We start from the raw sequence: 17,009 nt of genomic DNA, 5'->3' as shown, positions 1-17,009 counted from the left end.
AGCTTTTGCAAAGATTTTTCTTTATGAAAAAATAAGGTCTCCCTTTGTATTCAGACTGCCTGTAGGCAAAGGAAACCTTTAAAGCTAGGCACTTAAACACGAGCAAATTGCAAACTAGAGCATATTGACTTTAAATGAGCACTGCGCTGGTTTTTATCCTCCGGCTGCTTCTAAAATGAAGATTCAGGGAGATATGGCACAGATCTGCATTCCTGCAAGAGAAAACTATTGTTAGCAAGAGACTGTCCTAAGCATCAGAAAGAATAAAAGCTTGCGAAGTTCAAGGTAGATATCCCAACACAGACAAATACCCAGAATGCATCTGCTTGTGTCTTCCTTCTTATTATGTGAGCTACTGAGGAATGCAGTGAGCAAAGAGGACAGCATATCATCCAGCTTACTCCCTGAATTAGTTTAAGGAGGTGGTTCTTTGATCTCCAAAACCAGTACTTTCTCCACAGCACTGACTTGGGGTTGTCACAAGCTAACTTTAATGTAGAAAAGATGCAAAGGTTTTGTTATCTGTTTTTAGATTCCATCATTAAGAATTTTAGGTCATCACAAATTGCAGAAACTGGGACACATTACCTCTTTCAACCACGCTCCTCTGTGCTCAGCTTCTAAGTCTGTATTTAGGACGCTCTTTTGTTAAACACATCTCAGGTTCCAAACATGTGGCAGGTAAACGTAATTAGTCAAAGTAAAACACAAGTTGCCAGAGAAAGCTGGAACATGACATCCCTAATGAATAATCCTACCAGTAGTCCCCTGCCTGTTAGAGGTAGGTAATTCCAGTTTAGGACAGCACACACTCATTTGCCTACCATGCTGGGGGCTTCAGAAGCAAAAGGAACCAGACAAGTCCTCTTTTCCTATCACGCTGGCCACGATCCTGCAGGTTCTTCCCCTATGGTCAAACAAAAGGATGTTCCCCAGCAGAAGAGGCATCTACCATGTCACAGCAACCAGCTGAGCATCTGGGAAGACCTAATCTAAATGGAGCTTTTTTCCAGTCCTCTTCAATAGGAGACTATCAGGATTCTTGTCAGTTCCTCTAGGATGGCACCCTCCTCCTTCAGGGACCCTCCCTTTGACACATTCTAGGCACAACAGCTGAGCTACAGGAACCGTGTCACCAGGAGCACCAAGGGCCAGCAGCTCCCTGAGGGACATGGCGCCGAGGGGGACCCTTTGGATGCCTGGGCAGGAGCCTCGCTGGCCCCTGAGCGAGGTGAGCAGGGAACACCCGCGAAGGCAGCCAAGTCCAACCAAGAGGCAGTGTCATGGTGACGAGGGGGCCTTCAAGGTCAACCTAGGAAGCAAATCTGCAGGTCAGGGTTCGGATCAGGCCCAGTGACAGCAAGGCAGGTCCACAGTGATGAGCCAGGTCTGAGGTCAGACAGGGAAGTCCATCTGTAGGTTGGGGTCTGAATCAGTAGGGTCCACGGCCGGGGCACAGGCATGGCTGTAGCTCAGCTAGAAAGCAGTACTCCTCAGCGCAGCCCAAGCATGGACTGAGGGCTCAGGGCTGAGCTTAAACAGAGCTCCCAAGCTTCTGGGCAGAAGCCTCACGTGAAGCTAGTCAGGGTCACCGAGGTCTGTCAGTGCCCTGAGGGATCCCCACAGCCCCTTTAAAATGGCAGCAGAAATTCTCTTGCAATAAACACACACATTGCAAGGTGATACACCCCCCACCCCACCCCCACCCCCCCCAAATTGCTAGGCATTACCCATGAAGTCCCTTTCAAATAACAATCTTTGGCTCCTTCCAAGAAGATTACAAAACACCACCACACTGTGAGAACAGATCCCAATCCAGTTATTGTATACGGTGTCAGCAGTCATGGCTCTTCTCCCTGCTTTTTTGAGTACCAAATGAATCCTATCCTGTTGAACTGTGCTTGCATCTCTAGTACGCTTCAAAAAAGCCAAGCTATTTAAAAAGCAAAACAACAATCCATTTATCCCCAGCCTGTAAAAGTTAAGTGCAGATGAAACAGCTAAAGACCTTGTAAAATAAGCAAGAATCATAAAATAACAATAATTCTTCTTTTGTTAAAAAACAGAGTGATTTACCATTTAGGGCGCATATCTCCTAGGGCTTATTCTGCATTAAAATACTACAGCTTCTATAATCATCATCACTTCAATTCCTGGAGTTATATTTCCATCAAAGTAGCTATTTTATATCTTTTTTTAATAAAAGAATAACCTCCCCCAGGAGGATCAGACATCCTACTTTAAGACAGTGAACGAAGTTCTTTATTCTCTGCCTATGAAACAATTGAAAACAGTCTGGAAACAATATAAAATTGCAGGAGATTATTACTTCCACTAAAACAGTCCCTCTTCAAAAACACTGAAAACATGTACATTGAATCATCATTCTCCCAGAGATACACTTTGTTCAGTAGATTGTAATGCAGGCTATTCAGGCTACTGCATACTCCAGGCTACTGTCAGATACCAGATTTGAAGGCTTTTTGCAGAGCACAAAGGCTATATTCTACACCAGTGGACATACTTGTCCTCAGTTGACCCCAGCACAGACAAAGCTCAAGTGTATCAACTCCTGTGAAACCCATTACAAGTCTGGGCATAATTAATGGCATTGGACAACAATGCTAATTGAATTAAATGTGGATTCTCTCTGTACTCTCTAAATTACTTACTAAGGCTTCAATCTCTGCAAAGCATGAGATTATTTGTAAGCGCAAAGCAGGCAAATAACGTTTTTGCCAAAGTCCAGTCTCAGGCTGACATTCTGCCCCACTGGTTTCCTTCCAACTTAGGTCTGCACTTCCAGCTCAGTCATGTCCTCAAGTTGTTATTTGCCGAAGGCAAGTGGAAGAGAAAGGAAGGGAAAAAAAGGCAAGCCTGCAGGAACACACCAATTGAAAAATTCTGTCTTGAAGTCTGCATCAGATTGGTGTCACAATGGGACACCAGAGAGGAAGAAAACTACTGGTAGAATTTGTTGAACCGCATGTATTTGTGGCAGATCTTTCTCCAGTAAAAGATCCAGCTCCCCAGCAGCTAAAGCCTCTCAAATTTGATTACTATCACATCCTCCTGCCCTGTCAGACCCCCTTCTCCTTCATCACAGCCTGAAGATCCCTGCTGTGCTCTCTGCCCTGGATTTGTCCAGAGGTTTCTGTGCCTCTCAGCAGCGCAACAGCTGAAATCCAAGCTACCCAGCACATTCATACCACTGAGCCTGTACCATCTGAGAGGCAGCTATACAGGAGACTGATTTACTCTTTCTAGATTGTGCTTCAGGAACAGAGAAACAAGTAAGCCCTTACATACAGCAGTGCTTGCGCTACTGCAAGGCAGGGCACCTTCTGGAAGAACATGGAGGCCTCATTTTCAAGGACTGCCAAATACTGCACTCCTCCAGCTCAAAAAATGCAGTGAGGTCCAGATCTTCAGTCATACCTACCCAAACTCTTCACAATCAGGGACACTGATGCACAGCTGCCATCAAATGATGACACATTCAGGCAAAACAGCTCCAGAATAACAAAAAGCACATGGACCAGCCCATACTGGAACCCAGGCATATCCAACACTGGAAGGAGAGTTTGCAAGATAGAACAGTGATTTTAAGATAGAAATACATAAATATCTACTTTGCTGTAGATAAACTGATCTCCATTTAGTAAGCCTACTTCTCTGGTTAAATGTCATGTGAAACAAAATGTGGATTTTAGATATATAAATATATAGATGTATATATACAATGAATTCGGCTCACTTCAGTGTGAACCCAAACACATTAACCTATGACAAGCTTCAAGCTCTCTATGAGAGCTCCCACAGCAGCTCTATCCTAAGGCTGGTCAGTTCAGAACATAAGGAAAATGTCAGCCCTAAATGAAAGCAGGCTGTCCTGGCATGGGCTACCAGAGTGAACTCAGCCACACACCACAATGCACTAACTGTTTCCTGAACGCTTACACACTTCCTTTGTCCTTTAGAAACACACACGACAAGCAACTAACAAATAATGCCAAGAGCTTTTAAAGCACCAAGGTTAAAAAGGAACATTTCAGCAACTGAAAAAAACCCTCAACTACAGAAGTTTTGAAAAGCCACAAAGAGCAGCTTTTTTTGCAAGTAGGCACGGCAATTCACCATCTGAAGGCATCACACCTTTCAGGGAAAGCAAGAGGCGGAGGTGAAGGAGAAGGAATCAAAACCCAGACAAGGCCCGTAGTAGTAATATTCATCCTTCAAGTACTGCAAGACACACTGGGGTTCTGTTCAGCCACACGGTAACTGCCCATCAACAGGGAAATCTACAGTGCTTGCCCAACGGTCAACAAAGAGGGCTTTTATGCTATTTTAAACAATCTGAAGTGTCTCAGTTAATGGAAGACCGGGCAATTGGCCCTCAACTATTTCTAATTGACTGGAATGATGGATGAAGCTAAAGGGAAAGCTGACCCACTGAACTTTTCCATACAAAGCTAGAAAACTGAAGGACATTGTAAACAGTTTATAAGAACGAGAAGTGGGAGAGGCAGAATCCCAGAGGCTTTGCTCCTCTCAACCTGCTGTTAAAGTTGTTTCAGATGAAGGAAAACAAAGAGCTTCAACTCAGAGCAACAAACAACAAAAAATACAGGGGAAGGCCTAAACAAATAGGGTATTTTTCCCATGCTCTCCTCCCCTTTCTCCAGGAGCTACTTAGCTCTGCCATGCAAGCTGGTCCTTTGAATCAGAAAGGCCAATCTGTCACTTTGACAAGACGTCTCTCAGGGCGCTGTATTGCCTTGCCCTGCTTTTCAGATTGACTGGGTGTTAACCAAAGATGTCAAGACATTAGATCTCACTCAACTTCAACAGATGTGATAATATACGCTTAGAGCTTACGAGTTAATCAGTGCCGCTACGCTAAAGGTAATGCTCAGGAAATCATGCATGCCCATTGATTTTCAGAACAAAATAATCACTAGTAGCTTTTGTACTGCAAAACAGCAATATTGCTGCAATGCGCTAGAGCGGTCTGCTGACCTAAAGAGCTCCTAGGAGGGATGAGTGAGGATACACACCTTCCAGATAGACAAATGGATGTGTAATAGGTTCAAATTCACAGCACCTGTCTTCAAGCTGCCTTGTGAGGTATCTAAATGCACAGTAACTTTATTTTTCCTCTTTAGTCAAAAAGGACAATAGGAGCTTCAGAGAACAATTCAGATCTTGCACAGACTAAACCACCTCCTTGGACGCACATCCAGCTCTGGCTACCGACCCTGCAGGGAAACAACATCAAGCACTTCAAGAAAGCATTAAAGCCGGGGGATGGATCCAGGCCTCGGAGCCCTGATGTAAGTTGTCTGTGGTAGAACCCAGAACTAGACGAAGGTATCACAATTCACCATCCAGCCCCTTAGTCACAAGCTCTTTTTCTCCCCCAGGGGTTCAACAAGGTCATATAGTAAAACAGAAGCATAAACTATTATTTTTACTGTGAAAATGATAAAGGTAAAAAAAAAGAACACCCAGCACACACACGGTTAGGGCTAGCCCTATTTCTCTTAGCTGTCAACAGCATGGCTAGTTTTTATCTGGAAAGTTTGCCCCCGAGGAAATCATACTAAATGAGCAGGAAATGACTGTTTCTCATGAAGATTTGTACAGAGTTCACTGTGATTTGCGAACTACCTCCCAAAGACAAAGACAATGCAAATCTGCATGCCTGATCTTTGACCAAACCCAGAAAAAACCTGACTTGCTTCCTCTCTGGAGTCTTTCAGATGAACTAACCAAGGCTAAATTAGGGAGATTTTTAGTGAGATGAGGTTAAATCATGAACTACAATTTTCCAGCAAGCTTTTTCCTTCACCTCCACCTGCTGCCTCTACAATGCTGGCATTAAGGGTGGTGTGGGATGACTCATTTGTACATTCCTTTTGGCAAGACAAGCATTCAGCTTTCATTTCTTCTTGGCCCACAGAGTTTGGGTCATAAATTGAACTGATGCATGTATTACTAGATATCAAGACCACAAACTTACATGCACATTGGAGTCAGAAGTACAAGCTAGGTCCTTCATCTAAAACAAAAAAAAGAACCGTCAGTTTGGCAGATTACAGCAGTAAGTTTCTTTATACAGTCTGTGTGCCCCAGACTCTACCCCAGCCACTTAAATGCATCCCTACTGCATTAAACCAGAATCTGCCAGACCCAGCATGTTAGATCTAGGCTAACACATGAACGCCTACTTGCACTGCTACAAAACTACCTTAAAGAATTGCTTTTTAACTTCAAGGCAGATGTAAGCCATCTCTGCATTCTCCAAATTATGACCAAGACCGGAACATTATTTGGGTGTCCTAGCAGCCGTATCAGATCAGCGTTAAGTTTAACTAACCTCCTCACACACCCACAATCTTGCCTGTATATCTGAACTACGCAACACTAATGTTTTTTGTGGCAAAACACATTGCCACAACACAAAAAGGAAAAAAAAAAAGCTTTTATAATCTTGAGGGAGACAGAACAAACAGATCACTGATTAATTTTTAAGCCTACATTCCAAGAAAGCCGTTTCTTAAATAAATTATTTCCCATTCTAGGGAATACAAAGTGATTGGCAATAAATCTAATCACCCGTCTCGTAAGGAATGTGCTTGCCAGTGTCTGCCACTATTAAGCAGCAAAGCAGGTTTGCTTGGCACCAAGACAGCAGCACGGCTTCAGTCCGAACAGCTCCCCTGGAGATTACCCACATTAAATTACATTCTACTTCTTCCCTCTGCATCTCGCCCCTTCCCTCCCAGCCCCACACCAGAACAGAAGGTTTGGCTGTTCACACGCCTCCTGCTGCACCAGAGGCCCAGCTCTCAACAGTACGTAACCCCAGACAGCAAAACCAAGACGGCAGGGAAGAAACTGTGCAGGAAGTCCCAGGATGACTGCAAGTCCATTGGAACACCAAAAGACACAAACAATCCAACAAAGCTGCTCTGTCTGCTGTAAATCTTCCAAATGGAAAAGATTCCAGCAGAAAGGCAATTTTCCCAAGTTCGATGCAGTTACTGTGCTATTTCAACTACCCAAGAGAGTTCACCAATGACTTTTTTTTCCCAGTAGTCCGTTTACTTCACAGATTCTCTGTTTATTTTGTAAGACTGAGCTTGCAACCCTTACTTGTACATGGACAGTCCTCAGACTGGGAAGAGAGCAGGCAGGCTTGCCACACCAGCACTAGACTAGCAATAAACAGTAGGGAAAAAAAAAAAAAAAAAAAAAAAAGACAGACGACAGCACTTCAATATTAGGGAAAATGTGGAGCAAGAACATTTCATCATCTCTGTTTGGCATCCGCATGGTCACTACTGGGACAACCTGTTCAGCTCTTATGCGTAGCTGTGGAAGGATGTTGATACACTGCAGCAGGCTCAGAGCACTGCTAACAGAACAGCCAAAGAGAGGGATCAGAAAGGTGTCTCAGCCAGCTCTAAGGTCCAAGCTATTTACCTCAAAGAGAAGGTCAAGGGGCAATTTGATTACAGTTAAGTGCCTAAAGGTATAATGGAAATTTGGCAGAGAGCTCTTGAGCCCCACAGATAAAGGTTTAACTAGTCCCAATGTCAGGAAGCTGAGGACTGACAAGACATGCACACATTTTGTTTTAATTTTTAGACAGCAAATTTGAGTGGTGCAAGTAAGAAGCTTACATGCTAAAATTTTGCTAACCACTTAACAGGTTGCACCTATTTATTTTTAATAAACATGTTCCCATTTAATCACAAACCTGATAATGGAGAGGTGCTCATATGCATGCACACAACTACTCCCACTTGACTGCTACACCACCCTGAAGACTTTTCAGTCTAAGAACAAATTATTTAAAGCTTGTGAAGGACTCTTGCCAAGTCACCCAGCAAATCATACTTAAAATGCAATAAAGAGATTTTTGCCAGGCAGGGAAGGGGCTAATGAAGGGTTCCCTGTTTAACAATGGTTTTGCCTGAAGGAGTACCCTCTCCTCCCACCAGTGAGCAATGGTGAATCCCCTTTCACAGCTGGGCTAGCAGTACTTCATGTAAGGTCAAGCTACAAACCAAAGCAGTGCATCAACTCAACTGAGAAACCATCATCACCAAGGAATGACTCTCTGTCCCATCCCCCAACCTTTGCCATCCACAGCACAGCTCCTAAAACCTGTTGTGCCAGTGTAACTGAGATGGTTGTGTAATAGGAAAAATAAGTAGAGATGAGGACCATTTATCCACGCACTGTCACCTAGAAAATTCACGGGAAACCACTGGGTCTATTCAGTGTGTAAGAAGAATGCTAAATATTGACAGTCAGGCCACTTAGCAAGGACTGCTATTTACTGCATGATGAGCATGAATCCCAGAAAGGAAAAATCATATAAGCTAAGGTGTAAGTCACTTGCCCAGAGGTAAACATCTTCACTGGTAAAGTAAAATTAGCTCTCAATTTCCTAGTTAAATGTGTTTGGCTTTTTTTCATTTTGCTGTGTTCCACATGCTTGCTGGAAATCCCCACCTTTCTGTGACCACTCCTATTGGCACTGTGTATACAGTCAGCACGTCTGGATTAAAGCATCTGAATTGTAAAATCCAATCACATTTGCCAACCACCCCAATTATTTACATAGTATCTTTAGTATTATTATTTCTGATGTGCTTTTATTTGACACTTCACAATGGAATTAAAATATGATAAAGATTAAGACAAGATGCAGTCCTAGAGCCAGCAATCTAAGTCACTTTCAAACAGGTTCTCAGAGGGTTTTTCAGAGGGCCATTTCTCAATTAAGCACACACAGATAATAAGAGATCATACAGGATGAAATTAAGGACTTGCTGTTAATGAGCATCAGTCAGAAAACGAGATTCATGCTCTGAATGCTGTATTTCCCTACAGCTGGCAAGACAAGCTGCAAGATTGCTGTTTCAACCCAGGGGTAGGATGGCTGTTTCACTCCCACTCCTGGTTTTGGTTTTATGCCATGAAAGGGAATCTTTTTTAATTTTTCCAGAGGAGCTCTGCCAAGCTCAGGCTGCAGACAGGATATGGTGTGCTCATAAACTTCTAGCCAGTTTCCTCATACCCAGGCCAGAACTGTTCTAGTGCCTAATTCCCTACTTAAACGCTGGCAGCAGTGACTACCTCACTGACTACCTTTGCTTTCACGCAAACCAGCCTCCTGTGTTGGACTCCCTTTGTTATTTAGGATTGTGCAGGATATGCCATTTTCATCTGTTCTGGCAGAACATGCAGCATCCAGGTACCCAGCCTTGCCTTCTCTCCTTTACATAAAAGAAAAGGAACTGCTTCCGTAAGACCCACCCACTAAAATTTTGGCAGAAATAAACCGTTTTTTACAGTGAAACTCCTGTAAGTGCATGACGAACAACGTTCTCTGTAAAGCATTAGCCATCCTTGTATCGTCTGTACACACAGCTGTTGTTCTCATAAAAGAAGTTGTTTTATTTTTCCAAGTTCAAATGAAGTAGTTTTATTTTTCTTCCAACTATTCACAAAGAATCAAAGAATAAACAGCCAGTAATCCCACCCACCTTTTTTTAAACAGGTTAAGAGACTCAAATCAGTACAAATTTAGCAGCAGTGAGCTCACTGCCAGCAACAAACACCCTGCCATAAACAGTGTTCCTGCCTCCAGGACTCACCCTGAGCACAACGCTGGAAACTTCCTCAGACACACACACTAGCAGGGCTTATTCCTGTTTGGTTCTCAGCTTTGGGTTCACCCGGTTTCTAAGATGGGAACAGTGCCTTTTAATCCCTTCCTGGAGTCCCCAGCAGCACAAGAATATCTCCAAAAAGGTGCTGCTGAACCCATGAGTCAGGTTTGCTGATCTGGCCTAACCCAACATTCAAAATTATATCCTTAACAAACGAAGCCATCCTCAGGAACAGTCTGACAGAAATCTGTAATATTCCACAGCTCAACTTGTTAAATCAGAGTACGATAGCTATCAGCAGATAAAACATACGCATGGAAGAGTAAGCTCGGCAGAAAGTTGCAAAAACAATGCTGGGAGCCAGAAGCACACTGGGAAGAGATGGGCAGAGGAGAAAAGCACTACTAAATAAACGAGTCTATCCAGGGAGGGGAAAAACAAAACAATAAGGCATGGCAGGGAAAAGGGAGGGGGAGAACAGGAAAAAAAATGAGAAAAGACAGAACCCATAAATGGGAAGAGTGTCATGTGAAAACCAAATCAGTGGCTTTCACATGAAAAAAAAAAAAAAGTGTTAAGAAAAAGGGGGGAGGAGGGAAATACGAGAGAAATATTTCAGTCTTTTAATTTCAACACATTAACACTGCTTTAGTTCACCATATAAATCTTATAACAAACAGTAGCTTTCTCCACACACGGCAGTATATTAAGCTTCTTTTTTAAGGCTTTCCAAACAAGGCAATGTCATTCTTTGGCTTTTTATGTGGTTTGTGCCTAGACTAGTTTTTTGTTGCTAAGCTCTAATTAGATGCGTATCTTCTACTGGTACTTACCAACAGGGAAGAGATTATAAAATACAAGAAACCTGAGCACAAGCCCAGCATTTGATTTAACACAAGCAAACAGTCGCAAGCAGCAGTACAATGCCTCTCTTGTGACTTGGTGATACTTCTGTGTACCTTCAGGACGAGCTGATCACGCCTGAACTGTTCCATACTGGTGTGTGAGCAATTCATTTAGGAAAGGGTCTTAGAGACCCTCCTGGAGAGCACAGCTCCGGCTGCGTTGCCACCCATCTCCCACCCCAAAAGCTCATGTGCCAGCCAGACCATCCGCAGCCTGCCAGCAGGCTGGCTCACCGCATCCGACAGGAGCTCGGGGCCGGGAGGAGTGCCGTCCTGAGCCACCCACACCGGAGAAGCGCAAGAGCACAACACAAAGACGGAGCCAAATTAATAAATCTTGCTTACAAGGGATGACAGTTAGCACATCAGGAAGAACAAATACAACAATCTAGTTATCTGAAAGACAAAAGATATCCATCCTGAATGGCAAATTCTGTCTAACACCAATGAATGCCTCACACGCCACAGGCAAAAAACTAGCCTGATTCTACACTTAATTCAATTATACATGTCAACAATGACCAAACACATCAGTATTTACAGCTTCCCACCATTTATCAGTTCACACATGCAGAAATTAAATCAATTTCTGAATACGGAATCATCAGCAACTCTGATCACAGAAAACAAGCCAGAATTTTTTTTTGCCCAGAAGTTTAAGCTGAGTACAGCTCCATTTAGAAAACGAAATGAAACTCAAGGATAACCATATCATTCACTTAACAAAAGCCACCCAATGTATTGTAACAGCCTTTTAGTATACATCTAAAGTGTTTGGAAACCCAGAAAATATACTAGATAACGTGCTCTGTATATCCTCAGTCATAGACGTTACAGATATTCTTAATCCTAGCTTTGTAAACCTTGTAGGCATAATTCATTGTGCTTTTGGATCCATAATATTTTGCAAAGCACTGCAGTTTGCTGGCTTAAAAACATGCCCTGCCAGCTCACTGGATAGAAAGATTTCTGCTGACTTCATGTATCATTTCAGTTGCACTCATCAGGGATTAATAATTTTCCCTGCTAAGGATACAGGCTGCAAGTACTAAGTGGAAAAGGTTACGCATGTGTCTGAAGACGACTCGTAACATTTTGATAGATGAAATTTGACTATACATAGACATTAAATATAAATTGGACTAATGAAAAAACAAGGTCCTTCATGAAAAAGTGAGAAGCCCATAAACAACCCTGAAGTGACTGAATACTGCACAGCACTGCTTAGAACATTAAATCATGTTCTGAAATAACCAAATAATTTCTCATTTATTTACTATTCACTATTTATAGGTGTAGTCCAAAAGTCTTCCCTTGAGAAAGGGGAACAGGGCATGTGGCAACTGTTCTATTGTACTAATTTAAACATGACCACAAATATCCAAACATTAACAAAAGATGCTTTATTCTCAACTAATTAATTCCAAAAATATCAAACTTTTTGACAAGCTGCTGAAGTAACTCTTTCTCTGACCCTGATATCTGCTGCTCTTTATAAGATGAGACATTCAAACTCAGAGCTCTCTACTTTTTCTGACCCATCGTGAGCAGCCATGGTTGTATCAGAGTGGCACAACTTCAGAAGGTATGCTGCAGAACGCACAATACAACGCTGCTGCCGGGAAGTACACTCTTCATACAGCGTTTGCATCCAGCCCTACTGCCTCCATTCTGCCAGTCATTACAACACACGAAACCAGTCAGATTCACAATTAATTTTACCTGCAAAAGAAGGTCAAGCTATCCTGTACTAATGATGTGTTGAAATTGCCCAAAGAAAAGCCATCTAAACACACATGGTGAAAACGCACCGAACAGGCACTTTGCTATTTCTTCTGTGAAGTTCAAACAGGATGTTTACATTTCAAATATTTTGGAAGTTTTACTGCTTTTTAAGACATAATTGATAAAACTGCTTTGTCATCATAAATGCATTTTATACCTGTAACTTTTCCAAGAGGAAGCAAGATCATCAGGTAAGTCTGTATTCTTTGCAGATTTTAATGAAGAAATCTTTCCTTTTTCATAGTTGCACACATAATAGAAGAAATAAACTTTTTTAAAAATGGAGAATATTTCATTTAACAAGAAGAACCCGAGCAACCATAAAGGGAGGCTAACAAACATTTCTGGTTCAATTGTCTACCAGTGAAGTCACATCTCCACACACTGCCAATTCCAAAGCACTACCATATTTTGCAGTGAAGGTGATTCTCCATCACAGCGTATTTGCATTCCAATAATAGGTTTATATATACTCAGCAGGAAGTAAAGCAAGTATCAATAGAAATCCATATTAGTCTAATGGAATTTTACACAGTTAAACTTCAGAACAAATCACTTAGCCAACTGCTTCAAGAACATGACCTTCACACCTGCAGCAACATCACAGCAGAAGAAATCGTCAGTGAAATCCACTGCTTATAGCATTAAGCAGCATTCTGCAGTTTCAGCAGTCAAGCTAGTTCAAATGGTCAGTAGCAAATAGCTTTTGTAAACCATTTGTATTTTGTTACTACTGAAAATATTCACAAGAGAACTAATTCATTGTCAGGACCAGGTGGAGAGATTTTAAGATCTTCATCATCAGTCACCATAGTACAACACAAGCATTAGTTACCCCCTCTCTTGGAGCTCTGTCTCTTGATGACAGACCAATGGACTTATTTCTGAAAGAGGATAAATTAAATGGAGGCTTGTAATTCAGCTGAATTGCCCTGCAGTGTCTATTAACTATTCAGTCTACAATGCTCAAGTCAGTGCCATACCATATACAGATGCAAACAAAGCTGTTCCACATTAAGGGGAAGGCACTGACAATACACTACCCATTCATACAGCAGCTTTTTTTTTGCAAGTGTACATGTATGCTTCAATACATAAAATAGCCATATTCAGAGCTGATAATTCCACACACACACCACCAATGAAGTGTGCTTCTCAAAACAAAGAGACCATAGACTGCCGGGAGCTGGCCAGACTCAGCGAAGCAGTCCACAGGGCAATGGTGAAAACCGGCATGTGTTGACATCAGTTGTATGTGAGAACGCTGGTGGCTGAGAGACAGCTTAAGCATTAACTGCAGTCTGCTTTTCTAAAAGCCCGGCAGCAGTAGTCTAGAGGAGGCAGTCCCCAGCCTATCAAGAGAAATAACAAGTGACAATTCAGGAAAGCATGTTCACTATCCATTCATGCATGCATGCATGCAATCTTGGGCCAAACAGGGGATGTACTAAAATGTTTTCCCCAGAGGAAAAGTGTTTATTAATTAATATCTACTGAATTAATTGGTTCCCCATATGTTCTGCTGTGCTTCTAAGACTGCAGCCCTTTCAATATTACTGAAAGGCATCAGGTGTGGTGACTACCCAGGAAGTTCATCAGGACACTTCAGTCAATCCAGTAAAATAATTCACTTGTTTCTTTTCACCAAATTCTGTGTGTTTCCATCTATGTAGAAGTCATGCAAAATGCATTTAAAATCTCCAACCCGTGTTCACTTTCAAAAAAAAGCTAACACATGCTCTTACTTCAGACACAAGTATGGCATACAGCAGAAGAATAGAAGAAAGATGCTGATCCGAGGCCACTGGCTCATCTAGTGGCCCATTTCCTGCAGCAACCCTGGGGTTCCCTTCACACACCTACCCTTACACCAGCTAATCTTTACATCCACCATATCTTCTCCTCCTACTCCCTCTTTCATCAGTGCAGGAAAGGTATTTTTGGATTCTGACTACATCTGGCACAACTCTGTACAATGACATCATCTTTGCAAAGTTATCAATCTCACTGAGACTTTATTCATGACACATTAGTGTCAGCTGGCAAGGTCCACAACTCTGGTCACCCCGGTATAGCAGTCATCCTTCACCACTGTCTGCCTAAGCTCAGGCCGTAGTAGCAGAGGAGGAACAGCAGTCCTACAACCATCCTCTTGTAAACACGAGCTAGCACACAGGTTGTGCATTCTCATCCACAAGATGTTCCTCCTCCACTGCAATGCCACCTCTCCCAAGCCCCCTGGATGCACCTACACAGCGTGCAGGCCACCAAAACCCTTTGTCAGGTTAAGGGAGGATGAGCACCCATTACAGCAGGCTCTCTAGCAGACACAAAGCCTTTGATGTTTATTTAGTCCAGGTCTCCAATCTCAGCATTCCCTCACATATGCAATACCCACTTAGTCCGATTCAAAAACTTGAACAACAACATCTATAATTACCACACCCAGCGGTGAACTCAGACTGCAGCAACTGCATCTGTGACACAGACTAAGCTAGCTGTCCCCGCTCCCTTTCAGAAACATGAATTCTAAAGTTGACATCTATAGCAGAAAAGCACTGTCCCAGCTAAATTAAAATACTGCATTCCAAGGCTGTACAACCATACCACCAGCACAGCACCACACCATCTACTGCAAGCTGAACAGGCCCAAGGACCTGTTGTTTGACCACTGCTTAGACAGTAACTGCTCTTGCAACATCAGAAAGGTCTCAGGCGCAGCACTAATACCGTACTTAAGACTTGACGACAGCCTAGCTGTAGAACTTTAACAAGACAATTCTGCTGCAAGAAATGGTTAAAGCATGCCACAAAAGAAACACTTATCAATACACACAGCTGTGATCACAGTGTGTTCAAAACTAGCTTCCTACCTGGGAAGATGTTGCCAGGTCCTGCTGGCAAGAAGGAGAAAGGGCTGTAGAAAGGCTTAAAAATCACATTCCTAAATCAGAGGCCTTGCTTATAATAATTTCTTTGCAAGTACATAATAATTAGAACTAAAATTAAAGCTACCTTCAGAGAATAACATTTGCTGTGAAGCAGGCTGCAAATCAGAATCAGCAGGATCTACGCCATCCGTCTGGCAAACATATTTTCATTTTATACTGGGCATATGACAAGCTAGACTTGTGAAGTGATCCATATAAAACATTAGTGCACAATGCAGTGGTTAGGAATGCAGCAAATGAAAAAGGTGGGAAGATTCCTCCTGTCTGGGAGAGTTGTTTCTGAATGATTTGCAACATGCCAGATAGAACTAGGTACAGCACTTCATCTTTCTGAGAGATGGTGAATCTTTCTGAAAGCTATGAATGCTCCTCTTTAATTCAGAATATCTGCCCCATCCAATGATTAAATCCTTTGACGTTTCACTTAGCAGGAGGGATTTCTTTCAGATGCTAGTAAAAAGCATATAGCAACAAAAATGATAAATGTTCAGTTTCCAGCCACTCTGATGCAGCACAAGCCTACACAATGTATTTGGAGAAGTAACCACAGCACCCACAACATCATGTCAGTATAACCTCAATAACCCCCCTGTGTACTGACTGAGCTGTTCCCAAAGGCTCCTATTCGCTCTTCAAGGACTCAGGCTTGAAGGGGACCTTTTTCATGCACTTCACTTTGTTTTGGTTCACTATGGTGCATGCGGATATGGAAGACTTCATAACATTTGCTGTCCACCTACAAGACATTAATGAATAACATCCAAGCAAATCAAACATAGACAGCTCTTGAGCTTTCCTCTGTTTCCTCATTGCTTGTTTTAAAGAAAAAAGAACATAAACATCATGTAAAACCTGGCTAAAGATATTTAAAAAAAATGCAGTATTTTTCAGTCTCAGCACAATAGCTTGGGAGTCAAAAGGTTTTAGTCAAAACCCATGAATTAGGAGAAATGATTTCAAATACATGAAGTGCATGCCAGATCAAATCTTGTCTTCTGTCACACAAGGTAATCATTATACAACGAACTAATGTGCAAACATTTTAACTGGATTTTATATAAATCAGATTAGGTGAAAAGATGTGAAGATGTGATTTGTACTGCCAGCTTCACCCCTAGGAACACAGACACCAGGGAGTGAGCGAGGACTTATGTGAGGTCCATGATGAAGGTTCAGTTGGTGGTGAAAGATTACGTCCACCATGACTCCCACGCCCAGTCCTTCAGAAGATGTCTTAGTTGTTCTTTCATGTCTGCACTGCAGCCCTGGGGAATGGCTAAACAGCCCAAAAGGCAAGCAACGACAGAAGTAAGACACAGTCACTTCATTAAGCACCAGTTCAGACCCTTACAGACAGTTCTTGCTCTGAAGGTATTTCAGAAGAGCTAACTCAAGCAGGCGATGAGAAGCTAATGCGTCTGAACTGCCAGAACAGGAAAGCATCTGACAAATGGAGGGGGGGAAAAACCAATTAGGGATAGGTGAAAAGGGAAAAAGCTACATTTATCTATAAATTCACAGTTTGTGCAGTCAGTGGAACCATTTGATTTAGATTTGCCTCACCAATCAGTCTCTGCTCTTGAAAACATTGTTCAGTTTTTTCAAGACAAGAGTTAAAAGGAACTTCCTGCAAAGATCTCCCCAGACAAAAAGTGCTACTGACTTCTTGCAAGATATAA

At 42.4% G+C, this 17,009-nt stretch overlaps 1 protein-coding gene across 11 annotated transcripts in view; it reads right to left on the bottom strand.

Annotated features, from left to right (window-relative positions):
- ARVCF (ARVCF delta catenin family member) overlaps positions 1-17,009 on the bottom strand; it is a 291,095-nt gene that overhangs the window by 99,373 nt on the left and 174,713 nt on the right. For 2 of the 11 annotated variants that reach the window (XM_055795789.1, XM_055795788.1), the window contains exon 2: positions 6,023-6,061. The exons of 8 other annotated variants lie outside the window; for them this stretch is intronic. In XM_055795789.1, the coding sequence (XP_055651764.1) occupies positions 6,023-6,061 (39 nt within the window). Of the gene's footprint in view, positions 1-6,022; positions 6,064-17,009 lie in introns of those variants that run through there. One more of the 11 variants, XM_055795796.1, reaches the window with a different exon arrangement.

Source organism: Falco peregrinus, chromosome 2 (assembly GCF_023634155.1).
Source record: "Falco peregrinus isolate bFalPer1 chromosome 2, bFalPer1.pri, whole genome shotgun sequence".
Lineage (NCBI taxonomy): Eukaryota > Metazoa > Chordata > Aves > Falconiformes > Falconidae > Falco > Falco peregrinus.
This window is presented reverse-complemented; position numbering and strand designations above follow the sequence as displayed.